At 30.4% G+C, this 18,965-nt stretch overlaps 2 protein-coding genes across 4 annotated transcripts; one reads left to right on the top strand and one right to left on the bottom strand.

Annotated features, from left to right (window-relative positions):
* Nucleotides 1-374: 374 nt before the first annotated feature.
* LOC127253916 (DDRGK domain-containing protein 1) lies at nucleotides 375-4,564 on the bottom strand. 3 transcript variants are annotated; one of them, XM_051278725.1, is made up of 10 exons: nucleotides 4,447-4,564; nucleotides 3,759-3,908; nucleotides 3,147-3,255; nucleotides 2,678-2,784; nucleotides 2,015-2,116; nucleotides 1,765-1,926; nucleotides 1,279-1,335; nucleotides 1,066-1,102; nucleotides 741-958; nucleotides 375-637 (listed from the first exon to the last, which is right to left on the bottom strand). In XM_051278725.1, exons 2-9 carry the CDS (start codon nucleotides 3,876-3,878, stop codon nucleotides 753-755), a joined length of 900 nt encoding a protein of 299 aa, XP_051134682.1. In that variant the 5' UTR covers nucleotides 3,879-3,908; nucleotides 4,447-4,564; the 3' UTR covers nucleotides 375-637; nucleotides 741-752. The 3 variants fall into 3 exon arrangements, with proteins under 3 accessions (XP_051134682.1, XP_051134684.1, XP_051134683.1); XM_051278727.1 differs by having other exon boundaries at nucleotides 375-571; XM_051278726.1 differs by having other exon boundaries at nucleotides 620-958.
* A 74-nt stretch (nucleotides 4,565-4,638) lies between these two features.
* On the top strand, nucleotides 4,639-7,819 carry LOC127253915 (heterogeneous nuclear ribonucleoprotein 1-like). Its single transcript, XM_051278723.1, has 6 exons — nucleotides 4,639-4,772; nucleotides 4,891-4,931; nucleotides 5,052-5,215; nucleotides 6,306-6,405; nucleotides 6,514-6,683; nucleotides 6,977-7,819. The coding sequence occupies exons 1-6, from the start codon at nucleotides 4,729-4,731 to the stop codon at nucleotides 7,529-7,531; spliced, it is 1,074 nt and encodes a 357-aa protein (XP_051134680.1). The 5' UTR covers nucleotides 4,639-4,728; the 3' UTR covers nucleotides 7,532-7,819.
* Nucleotides 7,820-18,965: the final 11,146 nt, after the last annotated feature.

Genomic DNA, 18,965 nt, shown 5'->3' with positions numbered 1-18,965 from the left:
TGTCTAAAGTAATATACCCATATTATACTCACATGGGATGGAGGGGCTACATCTTTTTCTATGTAACATGAATGTGGTAAATGGAACACCACATTTTTTTACCATATAAATCTTCTCTCTCTCTCTCTCTGCATGGCCTCGCTGGTTAGCATGTTGATTGAGTCAAATTAGTAATATGAACCAATTGCATATGACCAAATTAGCATATCTAATGATAAAAACAAATTATTTTATTTGATTATTTATATTCTATTCTAGATAAATACTATATATATTATATATATATATATATTCAGGGCCCTGGCATTTAGAAAGATAAAGTATTATGCTATATATTGTAGTATAATTGCACTAAAATTAGAATATATTGTATCGTATATAATTATATAATGTTTTGTCAAAATATACGTAATTGTTGATTTAATCCAATGAGCACAGTAACCAAACATCTCTATATATATACATACACCATAAAATATTTAAAAACATAACCTGTAAACGATGAAACTTTTTCCCAAGAAAAGCTTTCCAGTTGTTCTGTAAGTAACTCTCAACTCTTTTTCATGGTAACCTATACAACTTTGATCAGTTAGTTATTTCAATCAGCTGCCAAAGATCATGTGATAAACAAAGTTACCTGGGAATTAAAATATTATGTGTTAGCAGCAAAGAACACAGAGCTGGATTCAGTTCTAATATATATATATATATATATATATATGCGTATATGTATATAGTACCATGATGGATAATCAACCAAAAGTTACATCCTCTATACTGGTGATATCTTCGACTACAGGGGCTTTAGGTTCCAAATCTATGAACTGGTTGGACTTGCTCGCAAGGTGAGAGATGCTAACCCGACCCTCGCGCCTGATGTAATCCGCGACAGCTCTCATTTCTTCCAGTGAAATGTAAATGTACTTTCCTCTATCATCCATCACACCAGACAATCGTCCTGTGAAGGCAATAATCATATTCAATTTGGAAAACGAAATTCAGGAATAACTTCGAAGAACTGAACTTGTAAAAAAAAAAAAAACTAATGTATGAGAAAAAGCTTACCCATAGTTTCTAGTGAGTTTATTCGATTGATACAGTCCTGCATCAAATCAAAACGATAAAGCTGGAGGGGGGCAAAAAACAAAGTGTGGAGAAAACATGTCTATACAGCATTTTAGGAGTGAGATAAGAAGTTTGGGGAAAAACGTTAATTAAAATAACAAACAAACAAGTTCATTTGGCACTTGATGGTTAACATGAGAAACACACGAATACCTGAGTTCGCAACTTAAATTCAGCCGCGATATCTTCTAAAGGGACACACTTGTGTTTCTGCAAAATCAAATTAAAACAAATGAATTCTTCCCATAAAATGTATGATTCACTTACCTACAGAAAATCTCAAAATAATGAGATTATATGCATGAGATGAAGAATTTTGGGTGTGTTTGTTTGGGGGATTTGTCAAGATTTCCACTGTTCATCAAATTTTTTTCCCCCAAAAACATCAAATCAAATCAAATACTTATTTTTCATTTTTTATATTATACTAAAAATCAATTTTACATTAAAAAATCATATTAACACCTATTTATATCACAACATATAACTATTTCAATTCAAAATTTTTACTATTCAAATCCCAACTCAAAATCCAAACCCCCCAAACAAACACACCCAACTTGTTATGGATTACTACAACATCACATTGACAAACAAACAACGATAGAAAATGGAATCAGCAGGTCACGGTAAAGTTACCTTAATGTACTCTACAAAATCAAAAAGCAGTCCCTGACTTCCATCTTGTACTTCATTTTCGGTTGTGCCTTCAGCGTCAACAGAAAACTCTCCTTTCCACTGATCAAACTCTAACGCAGCAGCTTCTTCTTCCTTAGCTTTCCTAGCATTAGCTTCTTCTTCCTGGATTAAATTATATCCAACACTCCTTTACAAGGTATGATAATAAAAATATACATTTGAAATAAGTAAGAAATTTCTTTCTAGTTACCAGCTTTCTTTCATATGCTTCTCGCTCCTCATCCTTCCTCCTCCTCATCTCTTCGTATCGATCCTGCTTAGTTCTCCTTGATTCACGTGCAGCATCTTCTGCCTAGAGAAGAAACCACAAGGTGCCAATATGAGCCCTCATGTCCCTAAAGATCAATAAAAGTGGATGCATCGGCTCGTTTTTAGCCCTGTTGATAATATGTGTGTAATATCTCTGAAGTTCATATCATTATTCTCAAATAGATTTCTAATTAATCAGAAATTTTCGCATTGGAATAAATTAAAAATGAAGCAAATCTAAAAATTATCATTGTGTATTGTGTGTGCAGTTAGGGTTCTCTGAAACTCGTGATTTTTAGGGACATTTCTAAGAAACTCCCTAAAATGAGTACTAATCCCTTTTCCCCCTACTCTAGCCACTTCAAATAACCTTTCTTCTATCAAATGAAAAAAATGCATGTTGGATGGATAGCTTATATATTGTTAGGCATAAGCCAAATCGTTTCAAGTTTAACTTCCTTCTGCCTTAGAAAGCAGCTTCGAGAATATAGAAACTTGTTCTTATATATCCTATGATTTTTAAGGAGGCAGTAAAGCTCAAAATGTAGAGGTCAAATCAACAGGCTGCATGCAACGAGTGGAGAGTTTCCAGTTAAATGTTTACCTGCCGTTGTGCTTCCCGCTCTCTCTGTTTCTTTTCCTTTTTCTTTGATGCTTTACCAGAGTGCCACCCTTCCGCAGCCACTTCATTATCACTTCCATCAGAAGCTTCTGTATCCATGTATAATTACAACTTACTCACATACTCATAACAATATTAAGGTATTTGAGAACAGACCAAGCTTCACACAAGCACGAGTTTCTTAGCCCTAACGAGACTAAATTGGGAAAATAATTGAAGAAGCCCTAGCACATAATGGAAAAAATATAAATGCAAATATGTAATATTAGTTCCCAAATGTAACACAAAGCAGGGTAAGGTAGTGCTTACATTCACACCAAGTGTTGCCTAATTATACAGAATATTACCAGTCAGACAAAACATGCGTAGCATATATCAAGAGAAAGCGAGAAAATCTTCAATATTAGGTCAGGACTCTTCTCAAAAAGCATATTAAATCAAGAAGAAAGACCTTCAGTGTTAGCATGACCAGAAGACGAGCTAGCAGCAGCAGAAGCAGCGGGTCTTCGACGCATTCGTCGTGTGTTGGTAGCCCTAACTGCTTCCCCCCTTCGTATATCCTGCATACAATAATTGGAAAAATAAAAATTAATATATACAATCATTATTTTGTCCACATAAAATCATCATAGGCCATTCAAAAGAACATGAGGATCACAATTACTTCAGAGTAGCTGAAATAGATAAAGATCTAGACTAATCCATCTTCGTTCTATGGCTAACAGAAGATTGGCGTAATATTACCACATTGGTGCCCATATAATTCAATCCAATAACAGGTTATTAGCCACGAAGGATTATTTATAATGATATCACACAATTATCAAATAATCCTCCATAGCAAACAACCTCTAAAAACTCATTTTCCATCCACATTTAAATAATATTTTTAGTTAGAAAACAAGGCCTAAATGGATAAATAATTCTGTAAATTAATCTTTTTCCATCAATATAAATGAAGAAGCTAAAATAAAAAATCTCTACATAATTATCTACAGTAGTTGAAACGAAGCACAAATTCATATTCTGGAAATCACATTGAAACAAATGTATATTAATACACCTGAGGCTCATCTTCATGTTGGTGAGATTCTCGAGAATCAACTCGACGCCTCCAAATATATAGTGGGATCAAAGATAAAATCACAACCATCATCACTACGGCCACCAAAATCTCCTCCATAATTTTCCACCGTAATCAAATTAGTAAAACCTTGACAGAGAAAAACAAATAAACTTGTCAATTCACTACATAATGTAATAATCCATAGATCAACACACAGAGCAATCAGCCCCAAGCTTCCAGTTATAAACCCTAAACATTATACTGTTTGCATATAATATAAGAAGATGCATATCCATCATTTCTACTTATACACATGAGTTGATTATTCAAAGTTATTCACACCAATGTACGTTGCACCATTACAATTCCTAAGCTCAAACGCATACCACCACCATCCTCGACTTTGAAATATCAGCAAAACACAAGCGGAGGACGTATGGACCGAATTCAGGCATGGAAGAACAATCACTTAAAATTAATACAAGATAAACCTACATCACAAGCCCAATCAAACCATCCCATCCCAGTCATTAGTCCATTATTCAATATGCATAAACCCTAAATCGAATGTAACAAAAGATTATAAAAAAGCCCAAGAATCACCAGAAAAGAAGCTCCGATTAGAATTTAATACAAGATAAACCTCCATCACAAGGCCAATCAAAGCATTCGGCAAGAATCGTACCTGAAACTGAATCGGCGGAGAGAGGAGAAGACGCAAATCAGCAGAGGATCAACTGCGGCGGTAGAACACTGCAGGACGAAGTTGTGAAGAGTTTAATTACAAAAATAACCCTATATATGAAATACCAATTTTGCCCTCGCGTCTTTTGCAAAAAAGTATATAAGACAAAATTAATTGTAAAATCATCGACTCTGCGTATATAATCGCGTCCTTCGTCGACGTCGGAAACCCCCAAACCCTAGCTCGTCCGCCATTACAGATCTGCGAAACACAACGATAATAATGGGGTCGAGGAGACCGGATTTCGGAAACGGTGCTAGCCCCGGGTTCGTCTTGATTTCGCGTTGTCTCTGGCTATCTTATTTTGTTGTGTGTGTGAGTGTTTTGAACTTTTGGGTAATTTTTGGATTTATCTGATGGGTGTTGGTGTTATGTCTCATCCAGGAAGATTTTCATTGGGGGTCTGGCGAAAGAGACCACTTTAGGTTTGGATTTTATAAGAAATAGCTTTATTTTTCGTGATTGTGAACATACTTGTGCAATGGATAAGCTTTTATTTTGTGAGTTGTGTTTTTGGGCTCATTTGTGAATGTGAATTTGTGCAGATACTTTTGTGAACTATTTTGGTAAGTATGGAGAGATAACGGACTCGGTGATCATGAAGGATAGGCACACGGGTCGGCCCCGTGGTTTTGGTTTCATTACATATGCTGATCCTTCTGTTGTCGACACTGTGATTTCTGAGAACCATGTTATCGATGGCAAAGCAGTGAGTTTTTGTTCCCTTCTTTTTTCTGGGGCATATTTTCTTCTTAGAATTTGCTGCTTGTTTGGTAACAAAACTTTCCTTTTTCTGAACAATGAGAGAGAATAAATCTTCCATTTTGTTGGGACATGCTGTTTTTACAGCAACGGATGAGGCTTTTCTGGGAAAAAGATTTTCCTTGTACAAATTCGATTTTATGTGAGACCCTAATATGGTTAAGGTCTTTCATTGGAGAAAAGGGCTGCCATCTGTGTATTATGTTATTACTTCTATTAGATATTGTGATACTCTGTTGTCATATATAAGGATAATGATTTTATGATGTCAATCATATATCCGTAATCCGTTAGTTGTTTTACATGAAGTTTTTGTCTTTGTCATATATTAGATATGCTTTTATCAAATAAAATTAACTAGACAACATGTCTCAATTGTTGAAGAGGCAAATAATTTGACTGGCAAGCAAGTGTCTGTGATTGAAGGCGGAGTAGTATAGTGTGCGTGCTTGATTCACAATTGTTCAGTATTCAGATATCATGTTAAAGATTTTCATCATGAAAAAACAAAATTTAAGAAAATGTATTATTGGTTGTTGAAAAATTAAGAAAACTTATTAGGTCTGTGTTATCTTTGAATGATATGTAACACATGTGTAAATGGCACGCCATGGCAAATCATCCATCCTATGCATTAGTTGCTATGGCAAGGTGGCCACATCCAGAGGCGTACACCTGAGACACGTGCCAGAAGCTCCATTGCCATAGTGCATGGTTTCAATCTTCTATATTTTTAAACTGAGATTTAAAAAAATGTATATAAGTATATGAAAGGATTTTATTTTTATCTTCTTCCTAAGTTTATGTCACAAGGCGGGACGGTGACGCCTGGCACTCCCCAAAGAGCGCCAGAACGCTATGGCGGCGCCTGCCATGGCGACGCCGTGACAACCATGCCATGGACCCATGGCATGCCATATGCCTTGCACTGTGCGCTATTTACAACTCTGATGCGTATTGTTGTTGTGTCTACATCCTCTCCCTTTTTGGATTGGCGTCCAGCTAAAGAATTGACTTTCCTTATATTTTTGGGTCAGGTTGAGATTAAAAGAACTGTTCCTAAAGGATCCGGCGATTCCAAGGGTTTTAAGACAAAAAAGATATTTGTTGGTGGAATTCCAACGACTGTCACTGAAGGTGCATGTTTTATATTTATGTATTTACTTTGGTTAATGATACGGTACACTGTTACATATGATTGTTATGATTTCTCTAAACTGTTTCCTTAAATAAATTCGTTTGTAGATGAGTTGAAAAGTTTCTTTTCCAAGTATGGGAAAGTGGTCGAGCATGAGATAATTCGAGATCATGCAACCAAGAGGTCCCGTGGCTTTGGATTTATTGTGTTTGAAACCGAACAAGTTGTTGATAGTCTCCTAGCTGAGGGGAATATGATTGATATGATGGGTACCCAGGTGAGCTTCTTATGTTATTGGTTGTCGTTGTACATGGTTTACCACTTTATTGGCTACACTACTTGTATAAAACTTTGTTCCCGTGGCTTCTTAAAACAGTTTCTATCAAGTTGTTCCAAAATTATTTGAGATAGGCACATCACATTATAGTAGTGATCTTAAAACCATTTTTCGTAAGTTGCCACTTGTATTATAGACTTAGATATAAGTTGCTAAGATAATTTATAATACATAGCACTAAGTTCAAAACTTTGCAGTTGAAAGGTCTAGGTTAACTTGCTTCTTTGTTGTAGGTTGAGGTCAAGAAGGCCGAACCAAAGAAACCCTCAAACCCAACACCTGCTCCTGTATATGGTAGTTATTCTAGGGGACGTGTCCATGGTGATAGTAATGGTGGTTTTGACAACTCCTATAGCAATTTCAGCAGTGGTGGTTTCGGCGCTGCCCCTTATAGGTCTATGGGGTCAGGTCATGGTGATAGGTTCAAGGACTATGGCGGATACAGCAATCGAAGTGAATTTGGTGGTAGGTATGGTAATTATCCTCCCAGTATGGAATTCGGTCCTCGAGGAGATGGGCCAGTTGGCTACTCCAGTCGGTTTGGTTCTTATGGTGGAGGTCTTGATCCTGGCTATGGTGGTGGGCTAGGATCCTATGGTCGTGGTGGTGGTGGTGGTTATGGGAGTTATGGGGGTTATGGTGGAGCTGGATTGGGTGCCGGTTATGATTCTGGCCCTGGTAGTGGTTATGATCTGGGCCCTGGTGCTGGTTATGGTGGACCGGGAAGGGGGTTGTATGGAGATAGGCCAGGTTATAGTAGCAGTCGATACCATCCTTATGCCAGGTAGATGTCCCCGAAAATGAGGTAGGAGATTTATCATGCCCCTTTGCGGTTTCTTGTTTCTCATGGTTGACTAGGTTTCGAAGCTCCTTGGGCAGACTTTTTAAAAGTGCTAAAGAAACCTAGTTTCTTAAGTGGTATTTGTTGACTTTATGCTCTATATATTTCGTCTTGGTCAATGAGAGATCTTTATTTAGATATACCTGGTGTTGTACTGAGCTAGATCTATATAATCCTGTACGAATTGTAACTTGGTTATATGTTTTGGTGTAGAATGGCCTTTTGATTTATAGTATTTTCGTACTAGATTTCTCGTTTATCTAGAATCCTTTATGCAGGTTCAAGCTAGCTGCGGGTTTGTGGCACAGCAGTTATAAGTTCGCCTTTTTTATGTCTGCTCATGACTGTTTATTAGCTGTTTTTCTTACTAGGTCTTCGATCATAAGTATTTATTTTCTTAATTTAGAGAAATGCAACTGAGTAGGAGAAAATCTTTTAAAAAAAATCAGCTGCAGATTTGTTAAATGACCAATCTATAGTGCAGGCAGTCGAAACAGATTATATCTGGAACTCCTATACAGGTAGTAGTGTAATATGACAAATTATCTAACGGCGGATTAGATGATAATTTTGTATTTTTATCACTAGATTATGGTTGGGGGGGTCTGAAATTGTTAATTATAGAACTTTGTTGTTGATTCTGTAGATAGATAGTTTGTATGGTTATGGCTTCAGACAGCAGGTTTCTGTATGAAATACAGGTGCTTGTGTAGGTCATTGACAATGGAGTTGTGTGAATTTTACTGAGATATATTGGCCATTGGAAATTTCATTTGTTTGAAAGAAATTAAGAGTATTTACAATGACTTCTTTTTAGAAGGCTTCTTTCTTTGTTCCGAAGCTTTTCTGTCTAGACTCGAAATAAATCAGCCGCAATGGACCAAACATAGAGGCTAGATTTTTGATGCAACTTCCCTTTAGACGTCGAGGCTTATTGTAGTTTTCTAAGTCGTAGTTTTTATTTGTCCCAACCCTTGTTATTGTCGTAGTTTTTTTTCTTCTTGCCAAGATTTTGCCTCTTTGATCTGTTCTCTAAGTTTTCTAGTTTTCTCGCCGGGAATTGTTTTTGCCCTCTTTGATCTTTTATTGCCAAGTCACTGTGCTAGAATATGAGTGGCTGTTGCAAGAAAGTGTTTTTTTGTTGTTTGAAATCGAGTGTACGGCGGAGAAGAGTTTCTGCGTTGAGCAAGGTTGTCACGGCGCCCTTTTGCGGCGCCTGTGAACCGACATGGCAATAAAATGGTGAACACGGCGCACATGTATAAAATCTTATATATATTATATGTTATAAGAAATTAATGCCTATTATTATTAATTTTATAGTAACATGCTAAGAAAATATAAAATAAAATAAAAATAAATAAATAATTTGAAATTTAAAAATAAATAATAATGTAATACCCAAAAGACTAATATTAATAGTATAATAAATAAATAATAGCACTATCAGAGCAATGAAATAGATAACAAATTAAGAAATATAAAAAATAGTGAAAAAAACTCCATGATGTGATGTGCAGTCATTAGCAACTAGACCAGAGAGAGGAGAGAGATGAGAAGGGGAGGGACTGCACAAAGCAGTGAATATTAGCAACTAGACCAGAATAGAGCAGGGAGAGATGAGAGGGGAGAGAGAGGATGACAAGTTAAGGGTTCGGTTTCAAGGTTGATGTCGAAGCGGTTATGAGGCTTGGGTTCGGCTTTACAAGGCTCTGGGCTAGCCTTCCCAGTGCCATGGCATCGCCCTAGCTCGCCACGGCGTTGCTTAGGCACCTCTAAACACCCTTCTGTAATAAGGCGAGGCGAAGTGTTGCGGCGCCCCCTAAAAGGCGCCATGATGCCATGGCGATGCCGTGACAACAATGGCGTTGAATTCGATTCTCATCACACACTATGCTCAATTTTAGAACCTCTCGTCGGGCCTATCGACAGCATCGCATCAGGTGTTGAAAAAATACCTCCGCAATGGCTGTAACTTCAATAGAGGTTTATTTTAATAGTCACTGTGAGTGAGTTTTACCGCTCCTCCTGTGGAATATGACTTTGACAGTCGGTCCTACTTTTTTTTTTTTTTTGTTATGAAGTGGTAATCCGCAGTCGCTGCCCGAAAGTGCGCACCATACTTTGACAAGTCGGTGAGAGATTTTAAACAAAGAAATAATGTGTGCTCTAAGTACATTCAACGTGGACAACAGAGACAATTTTAAGTTTGGCCACTGTATGTGCTCTAAATACGTATATTATAAATATATAAAATGTCGTCGTATTTTTTATTTATTGTGTGAATTATTTTTTGTATTATATTTAAAATATTTATCTTATTTATTTTTATAATACTTGTATAATTGGGTAGTGTATTTATGAACAAATCATCAATGTTGGGACGGAGGATGTGTTTAGTATTTATTTTAATATAACACAAGAGAATTTTATGTAATAAAATATATATATATATATAATTTTATACATTTATAATAAAATACAGTTAGGTATTATTTATTTATTTTTAAAATAGTAGTTTGAATGTGATAATTTTATAAGAAATGAATGAATGTTTTTTAAAGCAAAAGATTATATTGAATAGTAGAAATTTAAAAAATAGATCCTCTGTGCTGGCTTGGTTTTGGTTTGTAGTACAGTTTTGGAATGGTCTAATTGTTTTAGATGATTTTGATACTGCCTTTGATTCTTACTATGTTTGGTTATTAAAAAGCAAATACACATTATTATTATTATTATTATTATTATTATTACATGTAAAAATATTTAGATTTGAAGTTGTGTTATCAATCAAAATATTTTTGTTAAAAAAAATTATTAAATTAAATTTTTATTTTTTTATTTAATCTATTATTAAAAAATTAATCCTTTTTTTTTTCAAAATGTATTTTTATTAAATACTATTATTTTAATATAAAATTAATATTCTCTTCAAACCTCAAACCTAAAGTAACAACCACATACTGGCCTTAAAGTTTGATTTGGTTTTGGGTTATTTATTAATCATTTTTTCAAAACATTGAATTAATCATTTATTTTTTTAATTTAATATATTATTAAAAAATACTCCCAATGTCCGCATTTCAGATCGTATTTATTTTTTGCGTCATAGTACTTAACATTAAAAATATCTTTATATTTGTATAATTTTCTTTTTTTTTTTACAAATGTCCTTATATTAGTATTATAAGACACTAATCAAAATATTTTTTGCAATTTTTTTTTTTTAGTTGTACTATATTTTGATATAATACTTAATATTCAAATATCAACACGCATAAAGTAAATGAGACTTTTAAAACTGAACGGATGTAGTATATATTTTTTATGCAAATATTTATTTACGATATATTTATATTTGAATTCATGATCTCATAATCACGAGTTCAGTCTCATACCATGAGATCATTTTTATATGGAATTTCTTTACTTTGATTTTCAATTCCGAATTCTACATAATCCTTTCGACTACATTACGATTCTCTTACATTAAGTTGTCGAGCCAAATTGGCTTCATCGCATATCACAGTTAGAACAACTTGTGCTTTGTTAGTTAGAAAAAAATTAGTATGCGATTAGGGACAGCAACAACGAAATTTTTAGCTACAATTAGAGCTGACAATGGGTCGATTCGTGTCGGGTTCGTGTTGACCCGTATACATAATTAAGTCGAATTTCTTGATTCAAATTAAATAATTTTTTATTATGTTGTCGTGTTATGTTAGTTTTTATTGGTTTGAGCGTAAATTAGATTGAGAAAATTATTAAATTATGATTATTTTACATATATAATAAATATATTAATCAATATTAATATATTATAATCGGATTGTCGTGTCGGGTTCGAGTTGAGAGCCTCATCCCTAACCCGACTCGTTTACTATCGTGTCGGGTTCGTGTCAATCCGTATACATAATCGGGTTGAAATATTTGACTCAAACCCAATTATTTCGTGTCGGGTCAGTTTTTGTTAGCTCTAGCTACAATCGATTAGATATGTAGCTTCACTAATTTCATATTTCGAAGAGTCGAATAGCTTATTAAGTTTTGTTGGCAAATTGTAATAAGCATTAATTACAACATTATAAATTAGGATTCGATTTTTCAATACTTTCATTTTCCTATCTAAGGCCTACATCTTAATGATAATACCTATTAATATTAAGCTTAAGTAATTAAACCCTTTATTTCGATTAAAAATCATGCCTATTTGATTAAATAATATAAAGTTTGTAAAATAATTTATTCTACTTTATTACATACATTTAAATTTTTTTATAATGATGAACTTTCCATTTCCAATTGTACAAAATTAAAATTGACATGCATTAAAATGTGCTTTAATAGTATTTCAATAACAACAATTATTTTACACATTAAAATTATTTTTAATAAAAGTAATTTTGTAACCATCATTTCGATATATTTTTATTTTATTTATATATATTTTTAAAGAGTAAATTGTTCTTTTAGTCCCGTAACTGGACCCTTTATCATTTTAGTCCCGTAAGTGGAGCTTGTTGCAAACTAGTCCTATAAGTGGAAAATTTTTGTTGTTTTAGTCCTCCGGCGCCGGAAAGGTCCGTGTGGCTCGACGGAAGCCACGTGTCCGCTAGGTGTCCCGCCAGGTCAGCGACACCTAGCGGACACGTGGATTTTTAAATTTTTTTAATTTTATATAATTATTTTTTCAATTGGACCAAATAAAAAAATTAAAAAAGGCAAATAAAATTTAAAATAATTTTTTAAAAAAATAAAATAAAATCCACATGTCCGCCAAGTGTCGCCAAATAAAATAAAATTTACATTTTCGTTTACTATTTATATTTTGTCTTGTAAAAAAATAACTTAATAGTGTGGTCATGTGCAATGAATTTGTGACCATAAAATCATAGATTTAAACTATAATGGTTCTAAATTTTACATCATAAATATATATATTGATTATTAATAATATTTAATTAAATTTATTTAATGAATAACACCATGGCCTATACATCATATTTATATTTATAGATAATTGTCCAATCAAATTATTTTATAAATTTGTATAATACTCCTTCCTTTCCATGATCTTCTTTGTTAGGGACACAATATTTTAGTAATATAAATTAGTACTTTATGATTTATTTTATTTTTTTTATATGAGTAATTTTGTTGGTATTTTAAATACTTTTAACATTATATTTTAATAAAAATATATATAATATGAATATAATTTTGTAAATATATAAAATTTTATATAATACAAATAAATAAAAATATATATATATTTATTTGAAATTAATTTAAAAGAATTTATATAAAAAAAATAAATAAAGAGTTTTAAAGATATATATATTTCTTTATTATGAAAAAAATAGAAATAAAGAGGTTTTGAATGCGTCTAGGCAAAGAGGTATAAATTTAATAAAATTAATTTATATATGATACATATAACTAATATAAATAAATTTACTAAAAATAGAAAGAGGTGATGAAGTAACAAATAAAAAGAATAATTTTTTAGTGTGTGTCTGATATGATATGTTTGAGGATGAAAATATGAAAAGAAGAAATCAAATTGTGCTATAGGGATGTGATGTATTATTCAAACATACAAATATATATTCCCTCTTAGAAAGTATACATATTTCTATTTTGAAACGTACAGTTACAAAGTAAATATTTTATTAAATGCATCACTTTTTTCTACAAATACTCTTACTTTACATCACATTATTATTTTTACACCAAAGAGCAAAGGTAAAAATGTCATTACATTACTTTTAACTACTCACGTCAAATATAAATGTTTATCCGTAGACGGGAGAGTAGTTTTTATATATTATTTTATTTATTTATCTGATAATATGGGAACCCGCAATCGTTACTTCAGAATGTGATTAGGGTAAATACCGACCGAATTAAGAGCATGCAAACTAAGTCTGTTCTTTGGGGGTGTTTGGGAAACAGCGTTTTGAAGAGCTTTTAGCTTATTGAGCAACTTTTAGCTGTTTGACCAGTCAAAACGCTAATTTAGGTGTTTGGTAAATTATCTTTTTGAAAAGCTCATCTACCCATCGTTTTGAAAGAGCTTTTTCATTTTAATTTTGATTATTCCTTATTTACCCTTAAAACTTAATTATTTATTTTTTACATAAAAATATATTTTTATAGCAGTATTTATTAATTATTTTTAATATATTTAATTTATTAAATTATATTTTTATTTTTATTTTTTGTAAATTTAAAATAATTACTATTATTAATTATTAGATATAAATTATTTTATTTGTAAAATATATAATTTACAACTAAATCAAATAGAAAAAACAAAGGTTATTAATTTATTTATATATTAAAATAATAATTAACATAATAAAAATATATATATAAAAGATTTATTATTTTATATTTTACATAATTTCAATAAAAATTTATTATTTTTTAGTAAAAATAATTTTTTCAGATCTAAATAATAAAAATAAAAATAAATATTTTATAATATTTTTATAATTTTCAATAATTAATAACAAAAATTCTCATAAATTTCAAATCAAAATGAACAAAATTAAATATTTTAAAAAATAACATATCAATGTCCTCAATAGTCATTTTATGTATAAACATTTAATGTCAAACAGTTGTTTTACCAAACACTTTAATACAAATTGCCAATCGAATGAGTTAATCAATTGAATCAGCTGTCAGCTAATTGTAACGCATCCTTTATATATTATTGAATTTGGTTATGAATGTCGGTTCATACACCAATACGATATAACAATCCAAATTTAGTGCCATGTTGCATTGTTTAACTATTCTCTATGTGATTCGAAATATTATTGGACATGATTTATTTATTTATTTATCTATATGTTTCATTCTAACAATATACAATCTTTTAACACATTTTATACTCTTCCGTCTCGTATCTTTTTTCTTTTATTTTTCTAATTTAGAATATCTAAAATATTTTGTAATTTTTATTTTTATTTACACATTTTTTTTAGCTTTAAAAATAATTTACAAAAACACTCCCTATAAAAAGCAGGGAAAAAAGGATTAAAAAAAGTATCAAAATAATAATATTTAAAAAAATTGTAGGAAAAATAAATCAAGCAAATCAAACAAAACGGATATATAGTAAGTATGTGCGGTTTAACAAAATTATACTACCGTTTTAGAGTTTTATAATATATTAGAAAATAATAGTATTTTATTAATCAGTGGAAGTGTGTAAGATATTTTGATATTTAATGGTATTTTAGTATTAATATATGATTACTTTTACTAAATTAGAAAAAATATACTTTTGAGTGAAATATACGAAAATAGTAAAAATAGTACTTTAAGTTAGGACGAAATAAGTATATACTTTAACAGTATTATACGGCTAAATATACAAATGTGTAAGATAAACAAGATCGTCTCGGATATTTTTCACTAATTCTAAGCAAAAAAAATAGAATATAGGCCCTCTAGGTAGCAGAGTGCAGCATCGGACGGTGACGGTGGGCGCGGCGTGAAGATGAGAGCGGTGGCGGCATGAGATGCAAGGCGTAAAGGCAAAGATTGGAAAGATGGGTGCAACATGCATACGGGTTAGGATTTAGAAAGAAGAGAGACGAGAAAAAAAAAAAAATTGATTAAGATTTAGTTTTATAATTAGAATTGAATTGGACAATGGTGGAAAAAAAAAATGATTAAGATTTAGTTTTATAATTAGATTGAATTGCACAATGGTGAAAAAAAAAAAAAAAAAAAAAAAGCTAAAATTTAAAATATAATATATATATATACAATTATAAGCTAAAATTATAAAATATGGGTCACTTTGAATAATTGTTTACCTTAGTTATGTTAAGAGCCGCCTTTAAAGATAAGTATACACAAGAATTTTAATAGTTAGAGCATTTTTCATTGAACGTTTTTCTGCCGCCCTAAAAGTTTTTTGACATAATCGATTATCTTGCTAATTCAATCTCACTATATTAGCACGAATGCACATACAAAGTAGGAAAACAATCGTGGGAAATTCCCCAATTTATCGATACAATGATGGATCGGGTCCAAGTCTATCTATCTCAAGCCAAAATTTATCTATTACAAAATGAGCATTATCTACATCAATAATATCTGATAAACATCGATTAAGTCTACCCTATCAGTTAAATATGGACTTGATCAAGGTGTTTTAGTTTTTTTCAAAGAGTTTTAGAATGTGCGAAAAGTTCTAGTAGTCTCCGCAACTCAACTCACCATTTTCCCCTCTTAGTCACGATTTCGGTCTGGGACACTCTCCCAATTTGACATGCATATTGTCCTTAATGCTTCGAAATTTTGGATAAGATTCTCAAACCACCATAAGTTCTTGGTCAGCTCCCAACTTGTCTCGGATTCAGGTTATCTATGCCACTTGACTAAGTACTCATCAATAATGCTCGTTTCTTGTGGTATATCACTTGGTCGGTCAATACATCTTTGGAAATCTTGTTATATGCCATCTGTATGCCTAGTGGGGCCTTTGTCGACTTATTTTGGCTCACACCTTGGGTGTTTACAACCCTCTCTCAACAAGCTCATGTTGAATACAAGGTGAAGTTAGGACAAAGTCTCTAATAGTTCCACCTTATACGTCACCTCTCCAACCGTCTATAATATCTGGAAATGGTCCTCATATATTTGCATCAAGCCCTTGTCCACTTTTCCTAATATCAAGTTTTTCTCTTTAAACTCTCACAATTTCTATTTTTGATATGTTGTTTTCTTTTTCATTCTCCTTTAGGACTAAAATTTAACTATCTCTGTATGATCTAGCCAAGATGTTGTTTGTGAAAATAAGCACGACTTTGAAAGAATTTTTCCTCCAACTTTCATTTTTCTATAAATTGAAATAAAATGATACAACATGTAGTAAGGCAATTCAATCAAATTGATATACCATCTTGTAATGTCGAATATGCACCTCTAATACACATGGTTGATATGTTTCTGTGTGACCATCAGTCTATGGCTGTATCATCATAAAAATTGTCAATTTGAACCCAAAAGTCTCAATAACTAATACTACTTTCGTCCAACTCTCGTATAAATTAAAAAAAAATTACAAAAATATTTCAATTAGTGTAGAATATTTGTACAAAAAATTATACAAATATAAAGATATTTTTAATGTTAAATACAATGACGCAAAAGGTAAATATGACCCTTAGAGGCGGACGTAAGGAGTAATACTCAGCCATGGACAGAACTCAAAGGAGCGGAACTACTTTGAGGCTTGGGGGACAAAAAAATAGCACAATTATATTGAATTTGCCCCCCTAAAATTTAATTTTCCCCAACCTCCATTTTTTTTTCCTTTTTTTTAATGTAAAAATAAAAAAAATACCCCTCTAAATTCTAAAATATTATATTTGTCTTGTTTTTTTTTTCTTTTTATTTTTATTTTATTTTTATCACACGGGTCAAAGAGAATCTAAAAATACGGTAGCGGGTCGATCAGAGGAAATCGTAATTTTGTCGCCCCAAAGGTCGGAAGTTGATTTCATCAATGTACCCATCCCAATTAAGTTATTCATACAATTTTGTTATTATATTTTTGTTCTATTTTAAGAATTTAAAACTTTTGAAGCTAATATTATATTAAATGTGAGACAAAAATATACAATTTTTTTTACTAATAACTAAATTCTAATTTTGAAAATTTGAATAAATATTAACCAGAAAAATATTATGAAGAACATAAGACAATTGCATTTGAGTTTGTTCACATTATAAAGTCACATAAGTTTCAATAAATATAATAAGATATAAAGAAATATACGTATTAATATAATATATTTAATATATATTATTTACTTATAAAAATTAATAATTTAATATAAATATATTTTTATTATCGAAATAATTCTTCATGTCTATCATTAAAAATATATTCATTCAAAAATATAAAATAAATATAATTATATAAAAAATATAAGTAATAAAAAATTGATTCTATAAAAGAATGATAAATAATATTTATAAACTATTTAAATATATTTATCAATCAAAACTACATATTTATAAAATCAAGTTATAGTATTTCAGATTTTAGTATGAATTGAAAACAAATTATTTTTTTATATTTTTAATATATATTATGAAATAAACTATATTAGTTTAAACATATTATAAAATAATTTTGTTATATATTCTATTAGTCATTAGAAGATATATTTATTTTATTTTGAATTATTATACATTCTATAACACTATTAGATTTATATATAAATACTATATGGATTTGTCATTTTTCACTTTTAAAAATATTACTAAAAGTAATTTCTATAGTAATTGTTCATAAGCAAAGAGTCTATTTTAAGTATGTAGATTTACAAAATTTTTATTTTCAAAGATATTGGAAATTACAATTTTCAGTTTACAAAAATTAGAAAAATTATCAAAAAATTATACTGTTTAATCTACATTTCAATTAAATTTTTTTTTTATATATATATATAATTTTACATATACAAGTTTTTTTATTATTATTTTAGATATTTTTCATTAAATTTTTAGAAGAAAATTTAGTTAATAGTAAAATTTAAATTCAAAAAAATTATTAACTTAATTAATTTAACTCTAGTAGTAATGTTACATAATTTATATATATATTTATTATATACAATAATTAATTCAGTAAAGAATTTATGAGAATATAATATAAACATCTTTTAGATTTTCATTTTTTGTGGGTTTTAAAGTTGAGTATAATAACATTTTTAATTATAATTATTATTTGCATCATGTAAATAAATATTGATATTATATTTTCAATATAAAATTATTTTTAAATATAATATAAATAAATAATAACAAATTGAAAATCCACAAACATTGCTAATATTTTTTATAAAACAAAAAATATTAGTTATAACATATATAAATATATATATATATATAAATATTGCTAATCAAACAGTGTTTTCCTCCAAATCAGGTCTGTTCCTCCTAAGCAGACATTCTCTACAAATGCGCAACAAAAGTTGCATTTTTTTTTTTTTTGAAAAATTTCAAATATTATATTTATTTAATATTTATAATAATTACAAGGTAAAAGAATATATACAATATATGTGTCGTTTTGTAGATAATAAAATTTTGTATAATACGAATAAATAAAAATTTAAATATATATGTTTGGTATAATATAAATTCATAATCAACTCATACAATATAAATTTTATCAATTAAATTTAACACACATTTATATTATTTTATTCATTTTCATCAAATAAATACACATCAAAACTTCTCAAATCCAACCAAATCTAAGCAAAAAAAAAAAAAAAAACAACAAAATTCAAACTCATCTCAAAATTCAAATAAAAACCAAACCCAAACTTGAAGTCCCC

Source organism: Andrographis paniculata, unplaced genomic scaffold, assembly GCF_009805555.1.
Source record: "Andrographis paniculata isolate CXL003 unplaced genomic scaffold, ASM980555v1 Contig51END, whole genome shotgun sequence".
NCBI classification, from domain to species: Eukaryota; Viridiplantae; Streptophyta; class Magnoliopsida; order Lamiales; family Acanthaceae; genus Andrographis; species Andrographis paniculata.
Note: the sequence above shows the minus strand (reverse complement) of the source record. Positions and strands in the feature narration are given on the sequence as shown.

Coding starts and splice junctions, on each gene's coding strand:
- LOC127253915 (XM_051278723.1), top strand. CDS start 4,729: ATGGGGTCGAGGAGACCGGATTTCGGAAACGGTGCTAGCCCCGG. Junction 6,406..6,513: donor TCCAACGACTGTCACTGAAG/GTGCATGTTTTA, acceptor ATTCGTTTGTAG/ATGAGTTGAAAAGTTTCTTT. Junction 6,684..6,976: donor TTGATATGATGGGTACCCAG/GTGAGCTTCTTA, acceptor TCTTTGTTGTAG/GTTGAGGTCAAGAAGGCCGA.
- LOC127253916 (XM_051278725.1), bottom strand. CDS start 3,878: ATGGAGGAGATTTTGGTGGCCGTAGTGATGATGGTTGTGATTTTATCT. Junction 3,256..3,758: donor AACATGAAGATGAGCCTCAG/GTGTATTAATAT, acceptor TATTGTATGCAG/GATATACGAAGGGGGGAAGC. Junction 1,927..2,014: donor AAGCATATGAAAGAAAGCTG/GTAACTAGAAAG, acceptor AATTTAATCCAG/GAAGAAGAAGCTAATGCTAG.